Genomic DNA, 26,961 nt, shown 5'->3' on the forward strand with positions numbered 1-26,961 from the left:
AGAGCCTTTGTGATATGTGCCTCCTCTGCGGTAATGTTTGCAGCTTGTGGGTGTTGTGTAGTCCGTTGGTTATAGAATACCCGACAGCGTTGTGGCCGACGTTGTGTGGCTGTTGTAAATTGGTTTACGCTGAGACTGCAGTGCGTGACAGCGTGCGTGCGAGGCCTGCGCATGTGTGAAAGATCACTTTGTGAAATGTTTTTAATTGCTGCTGGTACGATGACTCGCCTTAAGCCCCGCCTAAGCCCCGGAGCAATTTGTGAAAACGTGTGGCGTCTCCATCGGCGAGCGTTTTTGTCCGCTGTAGTTGAGGGCAGTGTTAATTGCGAAGTGTGTGATCCTCGCTGGTAGGCTGACTGGCTTGAGCCCCCGCCTGAGCACCAGAGCAATATGTTAAGGCGTGAGCGTGTGTTTCCGCTGTAGTTCAGGGCACTTAAATTGGTAAGTGTGTAATCTCCGCTGCAACGCTGCCTCGCCTCAGCCCCCGCCTGAGCCCCGGAGCAATATGTTAAGGCCTAAGCGTGTGTAGCACAAAGCACACGCCCACAAGGGAGTACTGTAACGGGTTGGTTTTTTGGAAGGATTTCCGCGTCCCATTTACCGGTAATGGTGCGTGAATGCCGCACCCCGTCAATGCCGCGCCCATTGGTGTTTGGCCACGCCCCTCTCACAACACCCACGCCCACAAGGGAGTACTATGAAGGGTTGTTTTTTCTGCGCCCATCGCTGACAGAACAACGCCCACGCCCACAAGGGACTACTTTACCCCCAAGGTTCTTTTACCTTTGTAATGTCTATGGTGGGCAGCTGTATAGCCTATGTCCATCTGCTGCAACTGTCCTTTCCAATGCTCTATTGGGTGTTGTGATTGGTGCTGTACTTTTTGAACTTACCTGCCTAAAAGGTTTGGGCTCTCTCTTTATAATAGTAGTATGGATATCAAAAATCTGATATACCGTGCAAAGAGTCGGGGGTTCCCTTATGAAGGGACAGCGAATTGCTAAGCAATCCCAAAGTGCTCTGTTAGGGTTAGTGTGGTCGAGCAACCACAGGCTTAACACAGAAGAGTACAAAACATCTAAGAATACACACTATGGCCAATAAATGAGACACGACTCAAGAAGAAGATTCACACCACTTTATAAAAATAGCAAGTATCCTTATATAGGTTTAGGCATCAGAGAAAAATCGTTCAGGTAAGTAAGTTTTTAAATATAAATTCTTTTCAGTTCAAAAAGTAAATACTGTGCAATTTTTTAACTCTGCAATGTTATCCTATGGCAGGAAGATGCAGAGGTGAGTTTGGGCATCGGGTGTTCAACCCAGGAGCAGTCGCTGTCAAGGGGCCTGCATGCAGAGGTTGCATGTGATGGAGTCCACGAGGAGAAACACCACGATAGACTCGAGCGCTGGGGGACCTTCTTGACACAGTTGGCCCACTTCAACTTGGGCCGGGTGCGATGGGTGAAGTGGTGGCTTCAGGTGTCGCGATTTGGTGGTTCCATGGGCCTCGGAGTCTTTGCTTCTGGGTTATTGCGGGATGCAGGAGAACAGGTCCACTGTTCAAGGGAGGCCTTGGGTCTATATCGAAGGCTGCAGGGCAAGTCGACTTTGGTGCAGGTTTCAGTAAGGGATGCAGACAGGCCGGCAGGGTTGGTACCAGGTCAGCTTCTTCTCGCCTCTCTGCTTTTGTGGATCTTTGGTGTCTCTCTTCTTAGGTCGACAGGATCGGATTCTCTGGTGCCAGGGCCTCCACTAAATACTGAATTTAGGGGTGTTAGGGGAGTGTAGAGTAATAGCCAATGGGCTACTGATTCTAGGGGTCACTATGCCCTCTATATGACCTCTTCATGTTGGAAGAGGAAATAAACCTGTCCCAGAATCCCCAAAGTATGTCATCACAAAGATGTCTCCTTCTGAAAAATTGTATCCACCTCAGTTTTTCCTACTTTAGGGGTGGTACTAGCCTGGGTGTGGCATGCCTACCTGACTAGCTAATTTTTCCCCTATCCAGGTGCCAAGGGGGTCCTAGATAAAGGGGGCGGATTCCTCTCCTGGGAGGGGAGTAAAATTCACATTTCAGCTCTTTGAAGCTCTTCGCCTTGGGGAGCTTAATCAGCAGGTCATCCTACTGGAGGGGGTGTTACACCCTCTTCCCAGACAGGCTTTTTTTCTGGGCCTTCTGAGAGCGGAGGCTCTCACGTTAGGAGGTCAGAACAGTGTCTCAGGTTGGCAGAAACCAGTCAGGGAGAACACCAGAGGCTGGTAGGTTTTCACGGGGCACCTCTAAGGTGCCCTCTGGCTACATTTATTGGTAAATCCATCACCGGAATCAGTGTGGGTTTACCAATACGAGATGTTTGATACCAAACATCCCTATTTTCAGTGAAGCCATCATGTAGCTGGGGAACTCGTTTTCACCAGTGTCCAGCACATGTTTTAAAAAATGGCTTCCCTGTCCACTTGCACTGGCAGCGATAGGACTGATGAGTAGAGGGGCATATCTGCTCATGCAGGTGTAGCCTCACGTGTCATTTTCAGCAACATGCCTTAGGGACTGTTGTCCGGCCTGCAGTCGGAGTGACTTACAAATATCACATGCAGCGTTAGGGGACATGGCACAGAGAGATGTGTTACATTTCTTGTTTTCACTTTTGTCTGCACCAAGACACGCAGCCTGCAATGGCAACCTTGCATGTGCTTGGCGAGGGGTCCCTTAGGGTGGTACAGTTAGTGCTGCTGCCTGCAGGGACCCTCTTAGGACCCCAGGGACTAGAGGTACCATTTACTATGGACTTACAGGGTGCCAAAGTTTATGCCAATTGGGGAAAACAGCTGCACAGTATCGGGAAAGAGCTCTGGCACAGGGGACCTGGTTAGCAGGAACCTAGTGCACTTTCAGTCGAAACCACATCAGTTACCAGGCAAAAAATGGCTACTTTTCTATCTAGCAAGAACGTTTCTGTTTTTTTACCTTGTGATTATCTAGTTAGCCCAAACACTTCAAGCAGCTCGGCTGCCTGGTTGTATTGCATAATCACTCATTCGTTTTTAACACTATGGGCATATTAACACCATTTGCCTGTATTTTCTAGAATATTCACGCTATGAATCTTTTGTAGGGACCCTTGTCCCTGTGTCCCAACAAGGTTACTTTTAACCCTTTATGAGTACGAGTACACTATCTCCCTCACTCGTGTTCAGTTTATGGCTACCATCGCACAATATGAGCACTCAAGCAAGTTTGTCCTTTGCCAAACAACAACGGGTATTACAATATCGAACTGATTTTGTGTTATCTCTCTCTCTCTTTTGTCTTTGTTTCGTCTGTTATATGTAATTGTTTTACTCACAGAATAAACTCGGTTCCATTCCAACACGCAGGAATCTTAGAACAGTGTTTTCATTTTTTTCACACTGGCAACCCAAGGCTAGGGTGGGCCTTAGCGTGCTCATACCACCGGGGTTTAACATTATATATTCATCCTTTTGAATTCACTGGTCCTGACTAATGCCTGATAGACCATTTCACATAGGCGGAAACATGGTGACCACACACTAGGATAATCTTGGACTTGTAATTTGGTCCCTTATCCTACACTTCTAGTTTTTACCCTTGTCCAATTGGCAAAACGAATAAATTCATTTTTTTAACTCAATTGTGACATTTTAATATTCACTTGATTGTTTCATTTCACACTCACAAAAAAAAACAGCTCCCCAGTAACCTGGCGTTGCAGCACACCAGGGTGGCATTCAGCCACTCCTGGTGGGGCCCGAGGATGAAGCATGTCACCAACCAGGTTGGTGAGTGAGGGCTTTAAAATCAACCTAAAAAGGCTTCTTTTGCAGTCAATGTAGATTATGAGCTTCCCTACCTGCTCACTCTCTTTACTGTAGCCATTTTCTATTGTTGCGCTCCTTTGCTGTTATTTTGTATTTTCCTACAGTGGCTGTAACCAGAGGTTTAAGTAGGCTGATCTATTGCCCCATGCTGAATGCTGTGGAGGGCGGAAGCAAAATGGGAATGACAACATACCAATGGATGGAGAGGCGACCAAGAGCTCCTTTAAGTATATTATACATATTATTTTAATACAAATCAACAGGCCTTGGCCTAATAAATTAACATGGCAAATACACCAAGAAAAACGCACCCTGATGAGTGGGATACTGCGGATAAGGGTCCCCAGCAGTCTTCTCTCTGACCTCTTTCACCACTGGCATGTGAAGCACAGGTCCATACTCTGTGCGCATCTTAATGGACATCTTCAGCTTATGACTGCAGAGAATAAAAAGAGACAATTTCTCCTGTTAGTACACAGTCTTGTTAAATGAAATATTTCTTAATACTACATCAGGTTTTCACTAGAGCAGTTACAACTAGCAGTCAGTTTTTGGTTTATTTTAGATTATACTGTAGAGGTTTATTTGCATAAACCTGGCCCCCTTTAAAGATTTGTAGCAAGAGTATTCAGCTTTTTCTCACCAACTTCCATTGGGGGCAGATATATTTCCACCAACCCTGTGAGTAGCACCATCCCCCTCTCCTACTTTGAGCTTCCTCAGAACAGAAAGTTGGCAAATTAGGAAAGAGCAGGTACTCTTCACATCATGTGGCAACAGCAGCCCACTTGCCCAGGTTACAGAGAAAACGGGTCACAATAACACGGACCACTGCAGTAAAAAAACATTACAAATACTCAAAGTCTTTTAACTCTGCAACTTAAGCGTCCTTTTGCCACACGATTTGCCCCTGTATCCCACTTTTTTTCTAGTATTCTGCATGGTTCAAATCTATTTCTGAGGCATGTAAGGTGAAGGTCGTCCCCGAGACTGACAAAGTATTATCAGACTGACACCTGCATGTAATGACAACAGTACTATCCAATGACGTATCAAACAGAACTCAAAGTACATATGGCAAACCCTTCTCAATTACATTGTGTAATTCAACAGTAGGTGAAGAGTCCAAACCTGCAGAGTTGTGCAGTTTCGACTGAACCCCACTGTATCTTGCATAAGCACCTAGACACTACAATATAGCCATTGAGCAACAGAAGAAAAGTGTTTTTCAAATGTAGTCACCTACAAGAAGACAGATGTTGTTATTCTTATAGTCCTTTGTAGATCTCTGCAGGAATCTAGTAACTAGAGAATCACTTTCAATCCGAGTTTATAAAAATATATTTCAAGTAGAACAAAAATGCTAGGAAAGATAATTCACCATTGATATGCAGCACATACTACACTTGGGGGCAATTCCCTATAGCCACAAAAGGAATTGCAAGGGCCTAATCTGCAATATACACCATACAACCCCAAATGAGAAATTCTCAACGTAGGAAGCTGGCTCTGTATATGGTATTGCCACTAGGTGGATAAACCGTGCACACGGCCCAAAGGTTCCCTATAAGCGTACAGGGCTCAATGTAAAACCCAAAGTGCTCTATTAGTGGTAGTGTGGGTGAGCAGACTTGGGACTAACACAGAGAAGTGCAAGACATTTATTGTACAACAAATGACCAATAATGGATACACTGCACAAGAAGGAGATCCAGACCAATTTTGGGAAAATATACTTTTTATTTTATTTTAAGACCAAGGTCTTCACAATAAGGTAAACACGTTTTTAAATAAAAATACTTTTCACTTTTAAAAATCGACACTTAACACTTCTCAGAACAGTTTAATGTTAACCTAAGGGAATACAATATTGAGGTTAAACCAGTAAGTAAAACACTTACAATTCCAGTTTTTGAGACTAAAGGTCAGCAAGGGGCAAGGGTCAGGTGAGCACCACTAGTGGCACAGGGGCAGCTAGGTAGAGAGGTCATAACGGGAGTTCGACCCAATGAGTTTCAATGGAGACTGGGGTGCCTGGAGCAAGGGAAACATCCTTAACCCCGCATGTGTTACTCCACATGCCATTACCCCTCATGTTTTACACTGCAAAATCTTTTACACCGCAGGGCTTTAGACGGCAAACTATTACAACGCATTCCCCAAAGTAACGCCCCGGAGGAGTTCGAATAGTAAATTTGCTTTGCAATGGGGAAGGCGTTGTAATGCATCGCGTTGTAAAGCCCTGCGTTGTAAAAGATTGTGTGATGTAAAAACTGCGGGGTAATGGCACGCGGAGTAAAAGTGTCCTGAGTAAAGTGTCCTACTCCTGGAGCAACACTGTTAGTAGATAAGTGGATCAGTTGCAGGGGCCAAGCTCTGGGGATTAGGACCAGCACAGGGGACTAACAAACCAGCACCAAACCTACACTACCAGCGGCACAGGGATGACTGAGCTCAGGGTGCAATTTCACCATCGGGCGCCCAATGCTAATCAATGAAGATTCTTGTTTTGGTACACAGGCTGCAGGTGTGGCACTGGAGGTTGCAGGAGGGAGACCAACGACAGCAGAGGCAAGTTGAGATGTAGAGAGTCGTAGCGGTACCGTTGGTTCAGCTCATCAAGGACGAGTGGCTTTGGTGCAGAGGTGCCTTTCGATGCCGGAGTCTTCTTACAGGAGCCGGTCACGGTCAGGGGCGCCTCTGAATTCACACTGCAGGTGCTGCTGTAAAGATCAGGAGAGGTCAGCCAACGTAGGGCACGAGGTCAGGATCGCTGGGGAGACTTCACTGCACAGGTGAGCTACTCAGACTGAGGCCTTGGGAATCGGGTGCAAAGTGGGCAGGGATCGTGGTTCCAGCTGGACCCGGAGCCCTTGGAGTTGGGTTCTTTTGGAGAAGTCAGCTGTCCACGGGAGATTGGAGTTTTTATTTCAAGGAAGCAGTCCTCCCAGGGTTTCAGGGGTTGCTGGCTGCAAGACAGGTCGCAGGTTCACAGAAGGTAGAGCCAGGCCGGTAGGGTTGGGACCAAGGCAGTCGTCATCTTCAGTCTTTTCTGCAGGGGTGTCTTCTTTCTTCTTAGGTTGTCTTGGATCTAGTTTCCAGGTCTGACGGAACCACCTAAATACTGAATTTAGGGGCACTTTAAGGGCGTAGCAGGTAGAACCAATGTGCACCGTACCTGGGGTGACTACACCCTCTATTATGCCACCATCCTGTGGGAGAGGGCATAGACCAGACCCTGATTGGAGGTGTCTTCCACCCCCCATCTTCAAGCTGATGGTACGGAAAGATGCGTTTAACTTTGTCTCCCCCACCTTAGGGGTTGAGTTGGCAGAGGTGGGCACACCTCTTATTCTCCTAAGTTTTTCCACCGGTTTTCAACCCAAAGTGGGGTTGTAAACCAGGGGCTGCCATCTGTTGCTAGCAGCAGAGGCTGGGGGTCGCGTTACAAAGGCGGAAGGCCTTTGAAGCTTCACCCTTCGAGCACTGGCCCATCCTGGGGAGGTATGACACCTCTGCCCGGGATGTGCATTGTTTCTGGTCCCAAATAGAAGGAGCTCTCCACCCAGAAGCCTAGAAATATTTCTGGTGGTGGCTATCTACCTACAGAGTGTCAGAGACCACACCGGGGTTGGCAGTATTTCAGGGGCCACATCTGAGGTGTCCTCTGAGTACATGGTACAATAAATTCCACACTGCCATCAGTGTGGATTTATTGAGAGTAGTAGTTTGTTACCAAACACTCCTTTGTTCAGTGAAGCAATCATGGTGCTGTGGAACTCGAGTTGTCATGGTTCCAGCACATGTACTCTCTAAGACTTCACTGACACTTATAATATTAAGGAATGGACCCTAATATTGTTGGGGCATATCTGCTCATGCAGATCGGCGTCACCTGTGGTATAGTGCACTCTGCCTTAGAGATGTGAGGTTTGCTAGAGGGGCAACTTACCTATACCTTCACACAGTGTTGGCTGGCATGGCACCATGTCGACTTTGTTGTTTTCTCCCTCTCAGGGACATGCAAGCTACAGGGGCAGTGGCAAGGTCCCAGTGAGACGGGCCTCAGGGGATCCTCATCAGCTCCCAGACTCTAGGTACCATTTACTATGGAATTACAGGTTGCAGAAGCACCAACTGTGGATAAGTTTTGTGGAAGAACAACTGTGGATATGTTTTGTGGAAGACGCACCGGCACAGGGTTGGGAGTGACCCTGTGCACTACAATTGAAAACACATCGAAACCAGGCTAAAAGTAGGAGCTAACCATGCAAAATGAGACACTTTTTCACACTCAAACTATCTGAAAAAGCACTTGGTACAAAAAATAAGACTACTACGCCCTTACCTTGTTTCATCTGCTGCAACGGACTTTGCATTGTCAGCCACAAACATATCGTGGGTCCTTTTCAAAGACCTGAACACAAGTGTATGCACAGAGTGCTTCTGTACATCCTGCAGGAAACCAAAAAAACACAAAATTACATATTAAGACTTATTTCACATATACATTTAACTTTTTTTTTTTTAAGTGTGGAGTAAAAGTGCGTTGATGAACTTTCAAAGTGAACTCTTCTTTAGGTAAGGGTATGGACCCAGAACAATGATTCTTCAGTGATGATATGTTCCATCCTGTCAGTTCCGTTCAGAAACAACCTAGCCCCTCATCCACTTTCCCATATGGAATAGCACTTAGCACATTTTAAATAACCTGAACTTTGTAGCATTTGTAAATCATTCTAACTAGTTTCAACTGCCTGTTATAAAACATCCACACAGCAACAAGGAAGGCGCTTTTTGGAATAGCAATAAAATAGAATGATACTACACCATGACAAAACGATAGGAGGTGTGACACAGGTAAGACACATGTTTGAAAAATACCAATACCTAAGAGCAATTGTAGCTTGTCAGTAGCTTTATGGAATGTGCAATGTGACGTGTCAGACAGTAAAACCAGCCATAGTCTCTGTCCTCTCAGAAGAATAAAAAAAAACAAGCCCAGAGATCTTAGCTGACCATAGATTTATCGACGGCATAGTCTGCATAAGGAACAAGCATTTACAATGCAACGGTCTCGCCTTTGCAAAAGTTAGCGCTTTTGGCATTGTAAATGACAAATGTTTTATTTATGTGTTGGTTTTGGAAACAGATAAATAAATGGCATTGTCATGAGCAGTAGAGAGTGAGTAGTAGAGATTGAGTAGTAGAGAGAGTAGTAGAGAGAGTAGTAGTGAGTAGTAGAGAGAGTAGTAGTGAGTAGTAGAGAGTGAGTAGAGAGTAGTAAGTGAGTAGTAGAGTGTGTAGTAGAGAGTAGTGAGTGTGTAGTAGAGAGTAGTGAGTGTGTAGTAGAGAGTAGTGAGTGTGTAGTAGAGAGTGTGTAGTAGAGAGTGTGTAGTAGAGAGTGTGTAGTAGAGAGTGAGCAGTAGAGACTAGTGAGTGTGTAGTAGAGTGGTGAGTGTGTAGTAGAGTGGTGAGTGTGTAGTAGAGTGTGTAGTAGAGTGTGTAGGAGAATGTGTAGTAGGGAGTGTAGTAGAGTGTGTAGTAGTGAGTGTGTAGTAGAGAGTGTGTAATACAGAATGTGAAGTAGAGAGATTGAAGTAGAGAGATTGAAGTAGAGAGATTGAGGTAGAGAGATTGAATTAGAGAGATTGAGGTAGAGAGATTGAAGTAGAGAGTGTGGAGTAGAGAGTGTGGAGTAGAGAGTGGAGAGTCTGTAGTAAAGTGTAGTAGAAAGTAGTGAGTGTGTAGTAGAGTAGTAGAGAATGTGTAGTAGAGTAGTAGAGAGTAGTAGAGGGTGTGTAGTAGAGTGTGTAGTAGAGCGTGTGTGTAGCAGAGTGTGTAGTAGAGTGTAGTAGAGTGTGTAGTGTAGAGTGTGTAGTAGAGAGTGTGTAGTAGAGAGTGTGTAATGTAGAGTGTGTAATGTAGAGTGTGTAATGTAGAGTGTGTAATGTAGAGTGTGTAATGTAGAGTGTGTAGTAGAGTGTGTAGTAGAGTGTGTAGTAGAGTGTGTAATAGAGTGTGTGTGTAGCAGAGTGTGTAGTAGAGTGTAGTAGAGTGTGTAGTGTAGAGTGTGTAGTAGAGAGTGTGTAGTAGAGAGTGTGTAATGTAGAGTGTGTAATGTAGAGTGTGTAATGTAGAGTGTGTAATGTAGAGTGTGTAGTAGAGTGTCTAGTAGAGTGTGTAGTAGAGAGTGTAGTAAGTAGTGACTGTAGTAGATAGTGTGTAGTAGAGAGTGTCTAGTATAGAGTGTGTCGAAGAGAGTAGTGGCTGTAGTAGTGAGTGTGTAGTGAGTGTGTAGTAGAGTGTGTAGTAGAGAGTAGTGACTGTAGTAGAGAGTGTGTAGTAGTGTGTAGTAGAGAGTAGTGACTGTAGTAGAGTGTGTAGTACAGTGTGTAGTAGAGAGTAGTGACTGTAGTAGATAGTGTGTAGTAGAGAGTGTCTAGTATAGAGTGTGTCGAAGAGAGTAGTGGCTGTAGTAGTGAGTGTGTAGTGAGTAGTAGAGAGTAGTGACTGTAGTAGAGAGTGTGTAGTAGTGTGTAGTAGAGAGTAGTGACTGTAGTAGAGTGTGTAGTACAGTGTGTAGTAGAGAGTAGCGACTGTAGTAGAGTGTGTGTAGTAGAGTGTGTAGTAGAGAGTGTGTAGTAGAGAGTGTGTAGTAGAGAGTAGAGTGCGTAGCAGAGAGTAGTGACTGTAGTAGAGAGTGTGTAGTAGAGTGTGTAGTAGAGAGTGTGTAGTAGAGTGTAGTAGAGAGTAGAGTGCGTAGCAGAGAGTAGTGACTGTAGTAGAGAGTGTGTAGCAGAATGTGTAGTAGAGAGTAGTGACTGTAGTAGGGAGTGTGTAGTAGAGAGTAGTGACTGTAGTAGAGAGTGTGTAGTAGAGAGTGTGTAGTAGAGAGTGTGCAGTGATTTGAGTTTTACATCAAATTAAAAACGGGAACGGAACAAACTCATCCTATACATTATTGTGGTAGGTGCCCACGCATATAGGGTTAAATGATGCGTTAGATGCCACAGGTCCCACCAACACGCTTCCTTTATGATAGGAGAATGCCCAACATCGCGGAGATTTGCTCTCTGCTCTTCCCGGATATTTGTATTTTCAAATGTATAATGTTATCCTGCTAAACGAAGATGATGCTCAAACTATAAAAGAAGAGGGTTTCACAGATATGTTAGTCCTTCCGGGCAAACGAAATGACCCAAAGAAAGATCAAGTGACAGTTTAGAGCTCCAAGTGAGTCTTAATAAAATCAGTGTCTGGAACGCATAGCATCAAAAAACGAGCAGGGCATCAAACTGCAGTGTCATTCAATCAAAGCTTCAAGGCTTCTGAGCGCTAGCCGAGAATTATTTTTTGTGAAGCACTAATCACTGTGGAAGGTGCCCCTGCTATCCCAGATGTGAGAAGTCAGTCTGATATGAAAATAAGCAGTATTTGGAATGAATGTATTTGGCAGGGGGAAGGTGGGGCGGCACAAGACCGTACTGACGAGTGAACAGGAGCCATTTTGTACCGAGTGATTCTGCCTGTGTGCATGTAGACAAACCAGGCAGCAGCATGAGCATGTGATTCGGTAAAATAACAAGCATTTACAATGCAATGGTTTTGCCTTTGTTAAAGTTAGAGCTATTGGCATTGCTCTTGACACTCTGAAGCTCCACTCTGCATTCTGAAGCTCCACTCTGCACTCTGAAGCTCCACTCTGCACTCTGAAGCTCCACTCTGAAGCTCCACTCTGAAGCTCCACTCTGAAGCTCCACTCTGAAGCTCCACTCTGAAGCTCCACTCTGAAGCTCCACTCTGCACTCTGAAGCTCCACTCTGAAGCTCCACTCTGAAGCTCCACTCTGAAGCTCCACTCTGAAGCTCCACTCTGAAGCTCCACTCTGAAGCTCCACTCTGAAGCTCCACTCTGAAGCTCCACTCTGAAGCTCCACTCTGCACTCTGAAGCTCCACTCTGAAGCTCCACTCTGCACTCTGAAGCTCCACTCTGAAGCTCCACTCTGAAGCTCCACTCTGAAGCTCCACTCTGAAGCTCCACTCTGAAGCTCCACTCTGAAGCTCCACTCTGAAGCTCCACTCTGAAGCTCCACTCTGAAGCTCCACTCTGAAGCTCCACTCTGAAGCTCCACTCTGAAGCTCCACTCTGAAGCTCCACTCTGAAGCTCCACTCTGAAGCTCCACTCTGAAGCTCCACTCTGAAGCTCCACTCTGAAGCTCCACTCTGAAGCTCCACTCTGAAGCTCCACTCTGAAGCTCCACTCTGAAGCTCCACTCTGAAGCTCCACTCTGAAGCTCCACTCTGAAGCTCCACTCTGAAGCTCCACTCTGAAGCTCCACTCTGAAGCTCCACTCTGCACTCTGAAGCTCCACTCTGAAGCTCCACTCTGAAGCTCCACTCTGAAGCTCCACTCTGAAGCTCCACTCTGAAGCTCCACTCTGAAGCTCCACTCTGAAGCTCCACTCTGAAGCTCCACTCTGAAGCTCCACTCTGAAGCTCCACTCTGAAGCTGCACTCTGAAGCTCCACTCTGCACTCTGAAGCTCCACTCTGCACTCTGAAGCTCCACTCTGCACTCTGAAGCTCCACTCTGCACTCTGAAGCTCCACTCTGCACTCTGAAGCTCCACTCTGCACTCTGAAGCTCCACTCTGCACTCTGAAGCTCCACTCTGCACTCTGAAGCTCCACTCTGCACTCTGAAGCTCCACTCTGCACTCTGAAGCGCCACTCTGCACTCTGAAGCGCCACTCTGCACTCTGAAGCGCCACTCTGAAGCTCTACTCTGAAGCTCTACTCTGAAGCTCTACTCTCCACTCTGAAGCTCCACTCTGAAGCTCCACTCTGAAGCTCCACTCTGAAGCTCCACTCTGAAGCTCCACTCTGAAGCTCCACTCTGAAGCTCCACTCTGAAGCTCCACTCTGAAGCTCCACTCTGAAGCTCCACTCTGAAGCTCCACTCTGAAGCTCCACTCTGAAGCTCCACTCTGAAGCTCCACTCTGAAGCTCCACTCTGCACTCTGAACGGTCAGACTCCAAAAATCTGCCCTAATCACAATAGTATTATTTCACCTGCGTGAATATAAGTCTTTGAAATTCTGGCCAGTGGTAATACACACAAGTAATATAAAATTGTTGTTCCAAAGAGCATTAAATGGAAATAAAACAAGTACCAGACCCATTGACGCCTGCACCTTAAAAGTGAAACTGACTGAAGCAAGCGCCAGGGCCACGTTGAAAAACAAGTAACAGACCCATTGACGCCTGCACCTTAAAAGCGAAACTGACTGAAGCAAGCGCCCGGGCCACGTTGAAAAAAAAAACCCACAGACATTAGATGCAGTCAAGGCGCGCTCACGAACTCAGAAGGCACTCCACATGAACAACTACCAGACACATTGACGCCTGCACTTTGAAATGAAACAAAGTGAAACTGACTAAAGGAAGCGCACGGCCCATTAGATGCAGTCAAGGCGCGCTCACGAGGTCAAATCTCCAAAGGAGAAGCTCGTGACAGCCTGACTACAGCAGAAAAAGCTCGTAACAGTCTGATGTCCACAATATTCCCAGAAAAGTGGCAACATAAGTTGTCTCGCATAGACAGCAAAAGCTTCGCTTTTGCTTTCGTCTAGGCGAGACCTAAAAATATGGAAGAGGTAATCAGATCACAACTCATGGAGCACCTAGGAGGACAATGGGCTACTCAATGCATGTTGAACAGAAACCAAAGAAAAGCTGCAAAATGCCTGTTATGTGGGCCATACATATACAGTCACTTTAATGGATAGCTCAGCAGACAAGGATACCACTGACAACTACCTATATTAGCAGTAACTGGAAGGACAGCTGCCACAGCCCATCTCTCTTTCAAAAAACTATACTCAACAAGTCAAATTAGGTATCCTCCTATCCAAACCCTTCAGCATAATCTTTGGAGTTCATCAAAAGTTATCCCTGTCTCTGACCATCTTTAAAAGTTTATCTACCTCACTGGGACATTTAATACTTTGTTTTATATGCACAACTCAATCTAAACCATAGTTTTGATTGACAAAAGCTTCTACACTAGGTCTCATGTAAATCACGTATCCAAAAATGTCTTTGATTATCTTGATCAGTTATGACAGGTTGTTTTATCCTTACTAACACCTCATCAAATTGCCTTGCTATATGTGATAGTAATGTCCTGAGCAGACTATTTTAATACAATTCACACATGCTTTCCCAGCAAAGCACCCTTCAAACTTCGGAAAGCCCAAAGTCTGTGGATTAACTACTATTCAGCCTTCACTGCTTTAAACATTAGGTCAATAAGACACGTAATGACTTTCATTTAAATACAAATTGTAATTTAAGAACTTGTGCATGGGCCATGAACCTTTGCCTGGCCCGTACTTTGGATACCTACCTGTACAGAACTGCCCACAGTCTGACATTCCTCTCTTAAATTTCTCATCTGGTCAACCAGCTAAAGATTCTAATGAATGTCACACGTGGAAAACAAACTCCACCCTCTGGATCACTCCACCACCGATCCCAACACTCTTTACTGTATTCTCAAAAAAGTAATATCTTTATTCGGTTTATATGTAAAACAAACCATAAAAGAAACAAGCATTTACAATGCAACGGTGTCGCCTTTGCAAAAAAGTTAGAGCTATTGGCATTGTAAATGACAAAATTTGTATTTATATGTTGGTTTTGAAGACAGATAAATAATTGGCATTGACACACACACACACACACACACACACACACACACACACACACACACACACACACACACACACACACACCTTCTGTGAGCAGTAGTTTGTGACCAGCCGCCCATTCCTGGCGTCCTCCGTGATCAGAAGCACATTGCGACGGCGCAGTCATAAAACTGGGAGCTGGAACGGGCCAGACGTTGTCATCACAGGGCACTTGGAAGCAACGGGATGAGTACGGGGGTCTCCGGGGCCCGATTTGGTTACCCCTGCCCTGCTGGGACAACCCTGTCCCTCTACTGGAAGTCCGGCATAAATTCTGGTTCGTAATCTGGAACCAGCCAGCGCAAACACACACAAGCATACACAAACATACACACCACTGGCCCGGGCTGGCTGTCCTTGGCTACTTCATAGGAAAGCAAACTGAGCCTGTCTTTCCACAGACTCTCTGCCCAGTGCCAGGGGCAGCAAGCCCCACATTGCCCCAAAAGCTAACCACGCATTGTTTACAAATTCAAAACGTGCACTGTGGAGACCAGAAACAGCCTCACTGCCCAGGTAGGCCGGGCAAGAGCTATTTGACGGGCATAGTGCTGCTCTGCGAGCCGGGCCTTCCATGTCCGGCCGGCATCCAGGGCAAGGGTAACAGGCTTCTCGCGAACTCATTGGCATTATTTACAGGCCAGGAACTGGCGGCGTGGACGCTGGAAGGGCACACACCATGCCTCTTGGCATGCCCTACTTCTGCAGCGAAAGGGTGCCCCGTGAGCTGGCCTGTTTCCTACCCATCTGTGGTGCTAGTGTCACTCATGGCGTGTTGTGGGTTAGGTTAATGTCATTCGCCATACAGTCGGATCTTCTTATTGTTATGCATTGTGACCAGGTGCGTGGTCTGGACAATTGGATCATTGGAAATGTAGTTTTGGACTCAATATGTTAACGTTCAGGGGCGATAGACTTGCTCGTTGGGAAGAGGAACAGTTTGGCCGCTGTATACGTACTTCTGGGACAGCTGACTCGTGCTACCCTAATAGTTAATGAGTGTACACATTCTATGTATCAGACGGTTACACTTGTCAAAAGAGTGTCTGTCTGTCTGTCTGTCTGTCTGTCTGTCTGGGATCCTCATCAGCTCCCAGACTCTAGGTACCATTTAATATGGAATTACAGGTTGCAGAAGCACCAACTGTTGATATGTTTTGGGGAAGAAGCACCGGCACAGGGTTGGGAGTGACCCTGTGCACTAAAATTGAAACCACATCGAAACCAGGAAAAAAGTAGGAGCTAACCATGCAAAATGAGACACTTTCTCACATTCAAACTATCTGAAAAAGCACTTGGTACAAAAAAATAAGACTACTGCCCTTACCTTGTTTCGTCTGCTGCAACTGACTTTGCATTGTTAGCCACAGTGTGTGTGTGTGTGTGTGTGTGTGTGGGGGGGGGGGGGGGGGGGGGGGGCTGTGTGTGTGGGGGAGGGGCTCTGTGTGTGTGGGAGGGGGCTCTGTGTGTGTGGGAGGAGGCTGTGTGTGTGTGGGGGGGGGGGGGGGAGTGTGGTGTGTGTCTGTGTCTGTGTGTTTGTGGCATTAGCAAGAGATTAAGCTATTGGCATTGTAAATGACAATGCCATTTACTTATCTGTTTTCAAAACAAACACATACAATAAAAATGTTGTCATTTACAATGCCAATAGCTCTAACTTTTACAAAGGCGAGAAAGTTGCTTTGTAAATGCTTGTTCCCACAGACTCTACTCTCGCTTTATGATCAGTAGGAGAACATGTATTTTTAATTGACCTTGGACCTCTCCATTCACTCCCTGTCTCTACTCTTTTCCATTGTACAGTGGGAGAAGTGGGTTTATGTATTTTTTTGTTTGTCTCTTTATTTATGTATTTAGTTCACCCCTTCTCTCCTGACCATGCTCTCTCAAATTGTACATTGGGAACGACATATGCATTTATTTTGTATTGGGCATCTCTATTTCACCGTGGACCACACGTGCTGCCTTCGCAAAGATGTATTAATTTAGGTATTTGGTTTATCTCCAGTCTCTCTTTGACCCTGCTCTCTTCCTGCGGTGCAGTGGGAGAGGCTTATTTATTTATTTATCCATCTATCTCTGAATATACACGTTCTCGCTTCCCGACCCTATCCTCTTCCTTGGTACAGTGGGAGAGATGTGTTTATTTATTTAATTCATGGTTTAAATATTTATTTAATTCATGGTTTAAATATTTATAGTTTATGTATGCAGGGGGAGCGGTGTATTTATTTTTTATTTATTCTTTATTTTATATTTTATATTGGCCTTCTCCCTTATCTCCCGGGTCATACGCTCGCCTGGGGTGCAGTGGTGTGTGTATTTATTTTATATTGGCCCTCTTCATTCTCTCCCGGGCCTACGCTCTGCCGTGGTGCAGTACAATGGGTGTATTTATTTTTTATTTATTTTACATTGGCTCTGTTCTTTCTCTCCTGGGCCCTACGCTCTCCCGGGGTGCAGTGCAGTGGGTGTATTTATTTTTTATGTATTCTACATTGGCCCTCTTCCTTCTCTCCCGGGCCGTACACTCTCCCTGGGTGCAGTGCATTTATTTTTTTATTTATTCTACATTGGCCCTCTTCTTTCTCTCCCGTGCCCTACACTCTCCCGGGGTGCAGTGTAGTGGGTGTATTTATTTTTTATTTATTTTACACTGGCTCTCCTCTTTCTCTCCCGGGTCCTACGCTCTCCTGGGGTGCAGTGCAGTGGGTGTATTTATTTTTTATTTATTCTACATTGGCCCTCTTCCTTCTCTCCTGTGCCCTACGGTCTCCCGGGGTGCAGTGCAGTGGGTGTATCTATTTTTATCTATTTTACATTGGCTCTTCGTTCTTTTCCTGATCCTACGCTCTCCGGGGGAATATTTATTTATTTCACATTGGGCTCAATTCATTGCCTACGCTCTCCGGAGGGGGTGTATTTTTAGGTCTCGTCCTATTAATCACGCAAACGAAAATAGGACGAGAGTATAGGAGGCCAAATAAGCTTTGAAACCATTGCGGATTTCCTCGAGTGCATGTGCTCATGCACGCGCTTGCCATTTGCTCCCTGAGCCGCCTGGCTGCTTCACACTTCAAAGGAATGCGCCCCCCGCCCGCGCAATGCCGAGAGCCAGCACTTCCCTCCCACTCGCTCACTCCTTCTACCCTGCACCCGCCCCATCCGGCTTGTTTTAAATTTCATTTGGCCACGCGCGTTGCCACTTTTACGTCCACATGGCCTCTCCTTTATGCTCTCCCTTATTTCATACTGCACTTCAACCCACAATTGTTGTTGCCGCTAAACGCTCCAATTGAAATTAGGTAATATTTCCCTAGTTATCAGTAATTCACAGGCATTCACTTGCATTCCTCGCATCGCAGTTCTTGAGAGCGCGCTTTAACGCTCCTCCCCCTCCCCCAACACAGAGCACGTCTCACAGCCGGACCTTTTGACCTTGCCGAGCTCTGTCCCATGTGTTCTCTGGGGTAGGTCTTTATTGTAATGGGCTTGGGTCACGTTGCTCTGCCTAGCTGTCTCCCACCATCTCCTCTGCTTCCTTTGATGCACCTGTTAGGCTCGTTTTTTGTGCCCTTCTACCCTCTGCATCACCACATCATCACTCAGCGCCACCACAGCATCACTCAGCGCCACCACAGCATCACTCAGCGCCACCACAGCATCACTCAGCGCCACCACAGCATCACTCAGCACCACCACAGCATCACTCAGCACCACCACAGCATCACTCAGCACCACCACAGCATCACTCAGCACCACCACAGCATCACTCAGCACCACCACATCATCACTCAGCACCACCACAGCAGCACTCAGCTGTGGTGATGCTGGCTCTCCTCTTTCTCTCCCGGGTCCTACGCTCTCCTGGGGTGCAGTGCAGTGGGTGTATTTATTTTTTATTTATTCTACATTGGCCCTCTTCCTTCTCTCCTGTGCCCTACGCTCTCCCGGGGTGCAGTGCAGTGGGTGTATCTATTTTTATCTATTTTACATTGGCTCTTCGTTCTTTTCCTGATCCTACGCTCTCTGGGGGAATATTTATTTATTTCACATTGGGCTCAATTCATTGCCTACGCTCTCCGGAGGGGGTGTATTTTTAGGTCTCGTCCTATTAATCGCGCAAACGAAAATAGGACGAGAGTATAGGAGGCCAAATAAGCTTTGAAACCATTGCGGATTTCCTCGAGTGCATGTGTTCATGCACGCGCTTGCCATTTGCTCCCCGAGCCGCCTGGCTGCTTCACACTTCAAAGGAATGCGCCACCCGCCCACGCAATGCCAAGAGCCAGCGCTTCCCTCCCACTCGCACACTCCCCTGCTCCCCCGCCCCCCACCCCATCCGACTTGTTTGCCTTTTACGATTTCCGCCTCCTACTCACATCATTAAAGCTTTTCGGGCCCCTTCTGACAGCAGTTTTCAACCGCAGTAGTCTCCCCCGCTCTATTCGGATTGTTTGTTTTCTCCCCTTCATCTGCAATCCAAGCTTCTCGCCCTCTTGTCCGTCCATTCTTTTGTTCTCTATTTAACCCTTGGGTGGCTGGCTTGAAATCTCCGACCGTCCTCCCAGAGCAATTCTGCCAGAAGTTTAATATGGGTTAACTGCTGTTTTCTTTCCTGTTTCAGGCATCCCCCCAACCTCTTATCACGGGTGAGGGGCTGTGTCTCTTTTCCTCGCCAACCTCCCTCTTCCGGATCAGCACGGAGCTTGTGTGTCCTTAGTATAACAACACATTTTGTTTAATGCCGGATAAATAGAAATAGCTCCTGGTGGCTCTCCTCCGTATGGAGTGCGCCAGTGATGAGCGCCCCACTTAAGACGTGGACACTACTGTGCAGCAAGGAAACTGCAGGATCCCTCTGGGGTGGGGGCGCGGTCTCCCCGCCTCCCGTTGTCATGCTTCCGTGCCTGCCGGAGACAGCTTCCGGGTGGGGAGGGCACTCCCATGCTTAGACTGACCGAGAGCAGCTGCCATACAGCCCCTTCGATTATCGCAGGCCAAACGATGTTCCCAAGCCTGGTGCATAGTGTATTCGATGACGTCACCCACTGCGCTTTTGGTGTCACAGCTCAATCTTCTGCTTATGCCCACAGCGCGAGTGCATCTCCATCCACGTTGGCCAGGTCGGTGTCCAGATTGGCAATGCCTGCTGGTAGCTCTACTGCCTGGAGCATGGCATCCAGCCGAACGGACAGATGCCCAGCGACAAGAGCATCGGGGGAGGCGACGACTCCTTTAACACCTTCTTCAGCAAGACCGGGGCTGGCAAACATGTACCGAGGGCCGTGTTCGTAGACTTGGAACAGACAGTCATTGGTGAATTGATTTTTTTCTCGATTTGTAAATATTTTGTGTATGAAACCGGACCAATTGCCTTACCAGAGTCTCCTCCTGTTGCTCAGACCAGCAATATGTAGGCACATAACGTATTTTAGACTGTTTTCAGGAGGGGTTTGCGGAATTTCTTAGTACAGTTGTATATAGTAATCACCGTTACAATGTTTTCTTAAGTTTCGTTTCTCTGAAGTGAAAGCACTTTGTTGTACTAACTTTCTGCATATCTTTCACCAGACGAAGTACGCACTGGAACCTACCGCCAACTCTTCCACCCCGGGCAACTCATCACCGGCAAAGAAGATGCAGCCAACAACTACGCTCGTGGCCACTACACCATTGGCAAAGAGATTATCGACATGGTGCTTGACCAGATACGCAAACTGGTAAATACGCAAACCTTTTGTAACTTTCATTTTTTGCATGTGCAGATTAGACGTTCACTGCCAGCACTTTGATAGGTTGTGACATATGCTTGTTACTCAGCCAATTGTTACACAGTTAATCAGTATAGCCGCTTGCTTGGTTTTGATGCCCACCGTGGCCTCCCTATTAAAGTACTTTGTTCTATAAATCTTAGCACATAACATACCCATTGCTCTTGTGCTGTCAATTGCCGAAAGTTATTGGCCTATGTTTCCACCTTTGGTTCTGCAGATCATTTTGGTAATTGGGATACACAGTGTTAAGAGAACACAATACTGTTATACAATCCAGCTACATTCGTACCTTGATAAATGTTTAGATTAACACTCCAATCTCTGGTGCCTGATTTGGGTGTGATATAGCCATAAACTCAAAGACTTTCACAAAAGAAGCTTGTCCCTTCTCACTGAAGTTTAGATGAGAACTCTAAACCTATGTACAATGTTAATGTTTCAAGTCCAGCTAAGTTTTTGTAGCCAATGTAAGCTTTGTTGGGCTGCTTTGAATTTGAGCTTTAGGGTTCTTATATGGAACGTAGTTGTTTCAAGTATCGCCCAAGAGTCACAAAGATGGTCTGCCTTCGAAGTAAGGCCTACATTGCAACTCTTAACCACCCATCATCCTCCATTACTTTGAAGTGTTTGGGTACTTGGCAGTTAAAGCACCATACAAAGCAAAAACAGTTGGCAATCAATTGTTCCAAGCACCTCTGATTGTATTCCAGTGTTTGTTTGTACAGTGCCCCATCTATTATTGTTTGCACATTAAGAATACCGGGGGGAAAAGCAACAAACAATGTGATTAAGGATAGTTTTTAGGTCTCGTCCTATTAATCGCGCAAGCGAAAATAGGACGAGGGTATAGGAGGCCAAATAAGCTTTGAAACCATCGCGGATTTCCTCGAGTGCATATGCTCATGCACACGCTTGCCATTTGCTCCCCGAGCCGCCTGCCTGCTTCACACTTCAAAGGAATGCGCCCCCCGCCCGCGCAATGCCGAGAGCCAGCGCTTCCCTCCCACTCGCTCACTCCTTCTACCCCACACCTGCACCCACCCCATCCGACTTGTTTTAAATTTCATTTGGCCACGCGCGTTGCCACTTTTACGTCCACATGGCCTCTCCTTTATGCTCTCCCTTATTTCATACTGCACTTCAACCAACAATTGTTGTTGCCGCTAAACGCTCTAATTGAAATTAGGTAATATTTCCATAGTTATCAGTAATTCACAGGCATTCACTTGCATTCCTCGCATCGCAGTTCTTGAGAGCGCGCTTTAACGCTCCTCCCCCTCCCCCAACACAGAGCGCGTCTCACAGCCGGACCTTTTGACCTTGCCGAGCTCTGTCCCATGTGTTCTCTGGGGTAGGTCTTTATTGTAATGGGCTTGGGTCACGTCGCTCTGCCCAGCTGTCCCCAACCATCTCCTCTGCTTCCTTTGATGCATCTGTTAGGCTCGTTTTTTGTGCCCTTCTACCCTCTGTTAGACTCGTTTTTTGTGCCTTTCTGCCCTCTGCATCACCACATCATCACTCAGCACCACCACAGCATACCACAGCACCACCTCAGCACCACCACAGCGCAACCTCAGCGCCACCACAGCGCAACCTCAGCGCCACCACAGCGCAACCTCAGCGCCACCACAGCGCAACCTCAGCGCCACCACAGCGCAACCTCAGCGCCACCACAGCGCAACCTCAGCGCCACCACAGCGCAACCTCAGCGCCACCACAGCGCAACCTCAGCGCCACCACAGCGCAACCTCAGCGCCACCACAGCGCAACCTCAGCGCCACCACAGCGCAACCTCAGCGCCACCACAGCGCAACCTCAGTGCCACCACAGCGCAACCACAGCACCACTCAGCGCAACCACAGCACCACTCAGCGCAACCACAGCACCACTCAGCGCAACCACAGCACCACTCAGCGCAACCACAGCACCACTCAGCGCAACCACAGCACCACTCAGCGCAACCACAGCGCAACCACAGCACCACTCAGCGCAACCACAGCACCACTCAGCGCAACCACAGCACCACTCAGCGCAACCACAGCACCACTCAGCGCAACCACAGCACCACTCAGCGCAACCACAGCACCACTCAGCGCAACCACAGCATCACTGGTTCAAATATGTTCTCTCAATGTTTCAAGGTTTATTACAAATGTCACAAAAAAAATTTAATATTTCACTTCTGTTCTTGGATTTTTGTCACAATAAAATACACTGAACATAATCTTCACAAAAGTTATTTACAAAAGTTTAAGCTATTGCCATTATAAATTCCAATCACTTATTTAAATATTAATCATTTAAAAAAATTAAAAGCCATTATTCTTTGTAATATCAATACATCTAAGTCACGTAAATACAAAACATGCGAAAGTTATAACTATTGGCATTGTAAATAACAAAGCTATCAATTTAGCTATTTTCTAAAACACAAATAAAAAAATTGTCATTTACAAAACCAATAGCTCTAACTTTCCTAATGCGAGACCTATTGCATTGCAAATGCTTGTTTAATTTATTTTAGATTGGCCCTCTTCATTCTCTCCGGGCCCTGCGCTCTCCAGGGGTGCAGTATGAGCGGTGTATACGTTCCCTGAAGCTGTGCTACATTGTTTTAAACAATTCTATTGGTGAATGAGTTTATTTTCCCCTGCATCAGAGGTCTCCCTCATTTGTAAAGTCTGAGACTCAGTCCTTCGGTTCTCCTCTACTCCTTCTGTCTCTCGGAAACGAGCGGGAGACGGGGAGAGTGTTTTATAGGGTCTTCCCCCTGTCTTTGCTCGCCTCGGTACCGGGTGGGAGAGGGGTCTTCCCTGGTCTATGCTCACACTGTCTCTCGGTACCGGGCAGGAGAGTGGTCTCCCCCTGTCTTTGCCCACCTCGGTACCGGGTGGGAGAGTGGTCTCCGCCCTGTCTTTGCTCACTTTACCTCGGTACCGGGTGGGAGAGTGGTCCCCCCCTGTCTTCTTTGCTCACCTCGGCACACGGTGGGAGATTCTCCGGGTCTCGCTCTCCCCTGGCTCTGAGTAGTAGGACTTTGGGAGACTACTTTTCCTTGGTGTGGTGAATATGTATGATAAGACACCCCCCCCCCACGCACACCCCTTAGTTCTGAGTGAAAGCTCTTTACTTGTTCCTGTTCCCCCACCCTTCAAATCAGCTGAAATGGTTGATCTCCGAGGTTTAAAGGCACCATGTGCTTGGGCTTCATCCTGGACTCCTCCCTCTCCATGACCAGACAAGTCAACGCCGTCTCCTCGTCGTGCTTCAACATCCTGCGCATGCTACGCAAGATCTTCCGGTGGATCCCCACCGACACCAGGAAGACGGTCACCCAGGCCCTCGTCACCAGCCGTCTGGACTACGGCAACTCCCTCTACGCCGGAACCACCGCCAAATTCCAGAAGAGACTCCAGCGGATCGAGAACGCCTCAGCACGACTCATCCTGGACATCCCCCGTCGCAGCCACATCTACGGACACCTGAGAGACCTGCACTGGCTCCCGGTCAACAAGAGAATCACCTTCCGACTCCTCACCCACGCACACAAAGCCCTACACAACCAAGGCCCAGGATACCTTAACAGCCGCCTCAACTTCTACGCTCCCAAATGCCAGCTTCGATCGACCGGCCACGCCCTCGCCGCCGTCCCCCGCATCCGAAGAGCCACCACAGGGGGACGGTCCTTCTCCTACCTCGCCACCAAGACATGGAACTCCCTCCCGACCCACCTCCGCCTGACCCAGGACCACCTCGCCTTCAGAAAGCAACTCAAGACCTGGCTGTTCGAGCAATAGCGGACCCCCCTCCCCTAGTGCCTTGAGACCCTCTGGGTGAGTAGTGCGCTATATAAATGCTTTGATTGATTGAGTGTGCAGCGCCTTTAAGCCTGCAGGAGCACAACTAGAAGTCCCCCCCCTGTCTTCTTTGCTCACCTCGGCACACGGTGGGAAATTATCCTCCCACTCTCTCGGTGCGGCCTCTCGGTTTCTCCCATGGCCGCTCCCTCACTGTTTCTCTGAGTAGTAGGACTGTAGGAGACTACTTTTCCTTGGTGTGGTGAATATGTATGATAAGACACCCCCCCCCCACGCACACCCCTTAGTTCTGAGTGATATCTCCTCACCTGCTCCTGTTCCCCCAACCTTCAAATCAGCTGAAATGGTTGATCTCCGAGGTTTGGAGGCACCATGTGAGTGTGCAGCGCCTTTAAGCCTGCAGGAGCACAACTAGAAGAAGCTGTGGCTCGGGAAGCATTGCATTATATTTCGCAGCTCCCTGAGACTCCGGGGTCCGCAGCGCATGACGCAGCAGTTAGCGCTTTGAAGCAGTGATGCCTGGAGCTCACTTTAAGCAGGGAGCACGTGCCGCTGCAGCTCCTTGAAGCCCTTGCTGCCTATAAAACATACGCTGCAGCCGCTTCTTGAAGCAGCTTGCGGGCGAGAGACAGGGCCGGCTTTTGTTGTGGGTGAGTTCAGTCCAGGCCCAGGGCGCAAATCTTCACAGGGGAGCACGGTCTGCATCAAGGTCCTGTAGACAGCAGCGTCCCTCAGACTAGACTCCAATTATTCCGACTAATCTGCTTTTCATCATTTTTAGATGCAGCAGGTGCCGTTTTATACCCGATTACCCCTCTTCCACCCCTCCCGTCTCCTTTTCATCGCTCTGGCCACACACACCAACACCGGCCAGTCACACCACCAACTTGGCACGAGTGTGATTGACCTTTGCTGTGCATGAATACGGATATTTGTGGGAGGTGGCGAGAAGTTTGTGCTTAGAGGAGAGTCACTGCTGAGATGTATGACTGACCTGTGAACACACAATGCACTGCCTTCTGCCTAGTTTTATTCACCAGCTGTCACGAGCGCGACACATTTCTATCAGCCCAGGGCCCTCCCCATCCAAGCAAAGGTTGACTGTGGCTAGTGCCAAGCAGGGAGAACACGCCTCTAAAGCTCCTTGAAGCGCTTGCTTTCTAGTGGGCAAATACCACGCAGCTTCTTCAAGCCTGTGCTGCAGAAAGAGCCCAGGCCACTGAAGCTCCTCGAAGATCGTGCACAGGCTGCGCAGCTCATTCAAGCCTTGCAGACCAGAGGGCACAGACAGTACAGCTCCTTGAAGCCAGGCAGAGAACACAGGCAGCTGCTACTCACTGAATCCATCACTGCTTAGAAATCAAATCTCCTGCCGCCGCCCGGGCAGCACGGGTCACTGAAGCCCCTTGAAGCCCTGGCTACCAGGAGAGCACAAACCACTACAGCTCACTGAAGCCCTTGCTGTCTAAAGTGCTTTACCGCCTAGAAATCGCCGGCCCCGGCTGGACAGTGCAGGCCATGCAACTCCTTGAAGCCCTTGCTACCAGGCGGGCACACACATTACAGCTCATTGAAGCCCTGCCTGCACCTGAATAGATAATTTTTGGTTTGAACCCTCTTCTAGCCCTTATGGCAGAAACAGCCCAGGCCTCTGTGACACTTTAAAGCTGCGCTGCCTAGGAAGCAAAGGCTGAACAAAGAGTATAAGATGATGCAGCTCCTTGAAGCCAGGTGCCTAGAGAACATAGCGCTGCAGGACAACGGGTCAAGAGGGGGTGGTAATGGACGGAGCATCTTAACCAATCAAACACTCACACCCAGTCAAAAGATCTGGGTTTAATCCATCACCGTTTTTTAGCCCACTCTGCCACCCCAGTTCAGACAAGGCTATATGCAAATCAGTCTGACCCTGTGCCTCATGGGAACAGTCCAGCCCGAACTGCCAAGCCATGCCTTCCCTGGACCGGAAACAAGCTTCCGAGGACCGGTTTCTGCCATTCCAGCCGTCTTCAGCCCAGCTTGCTTGAATCCAGTGCCTTTTGGCCGCCATAAGTGTGGCAGGGTATGCTCAGACGAGAGTCCCTTGCTCACTTTGCCACTGGATTCAAGCAAGCCGGGCTGAAGACGGCTGGAATGCCAGAAACCGGTCCTCGGAAGCTTGTTTCCGGTTCAGGGAAGACATGGCTTGGCAGTTCGGGCTGGACTGTTCCCATGAAGCACAGGGTCAGACTGATTTGCATATGGCCATGTCTGAACTGGGGTAGCAGAGTGGGCTAAAGAACGGTGATGGATTAAACCCAGATCTTTTGACTGGGTGTGAGGGTTTGATTGATTCAGATGCTCCGTCCATCACCACCCCCTTGTGTTCTGTGGGAATGCAAGGATTCTTCTCAAAAACAAACTCTCTATTGTCTTTGCAGGGTAGCAGTATCAGAAACCCCCAACATACTAGCCCCATACATGGCAGCAGACAAGCATTTGCTTTCGTACCGGACACACATTTCCTTCACAGGCTCGTTATGTCATTTTCCCCCAAATCTGAGCACACCCTCCAATGATCATGTAAGCTGCCAGAGTCTAGTGTTTCGAAGATGTTCCCAGTTGCCATGGAGATCGAATAACAAACCCAAATAAGAAAAAGTTGAGATTCTTAATTTGAGCTCCGTTGATATTATGTGTGCAGGTCTTAGGGGTTCCTTGACCACAACTCATTGCAAACGATTTGTTTAAATTAACCTTGAGGTCTCTGGTTGCCATGAATGAAGTGA

General features: G+C 47.6%; 1 protein-coding gene across 1 annotated transcript in view; it reads right to left on the minus strand.

Annotated features, from left to right (window-relative positions):
• PLRG1 (pleiotropic regulator 1) overlaps nucleotides 1-26,961 on the minus strand; it is a 165,243-nt gene that overhangs the window by 107,387 nt on the left and 30,895 nt on the right. Inside the window, exons 2-3 of the mRNA XM_086962327.1 lie at nucleotides 8,195-8,301; nucleotides 4,158-4,282 (exon numbers count right to left, since the gene is read on the minus strand). Of these exons, the coding sequence (XP_086818453.1) occupies nucleotides 4,158-4,282; nucleotides 8,195-8,301 (232 nt within the window). The remainder of the gene's footprint in view (nucleotides 1-4,157; nucleotides 4,283-8,194; nucleotides 8,302-26,961) is intronic.

Source organism: Lissotriton vulgaris, chromosome 3_1 (assembly GCF_964263255.1).
Source record: "Lissotriton vulgaris chromosome 3_1, aLisVul1.2, whole genome shotgun sequence".
Lineage (NCBI taxonomy): Eukaryota > Metazoa > Chordata > Amphibia > Caudata > Salamandridae > Lissotriton > Lissotriton vulgaris.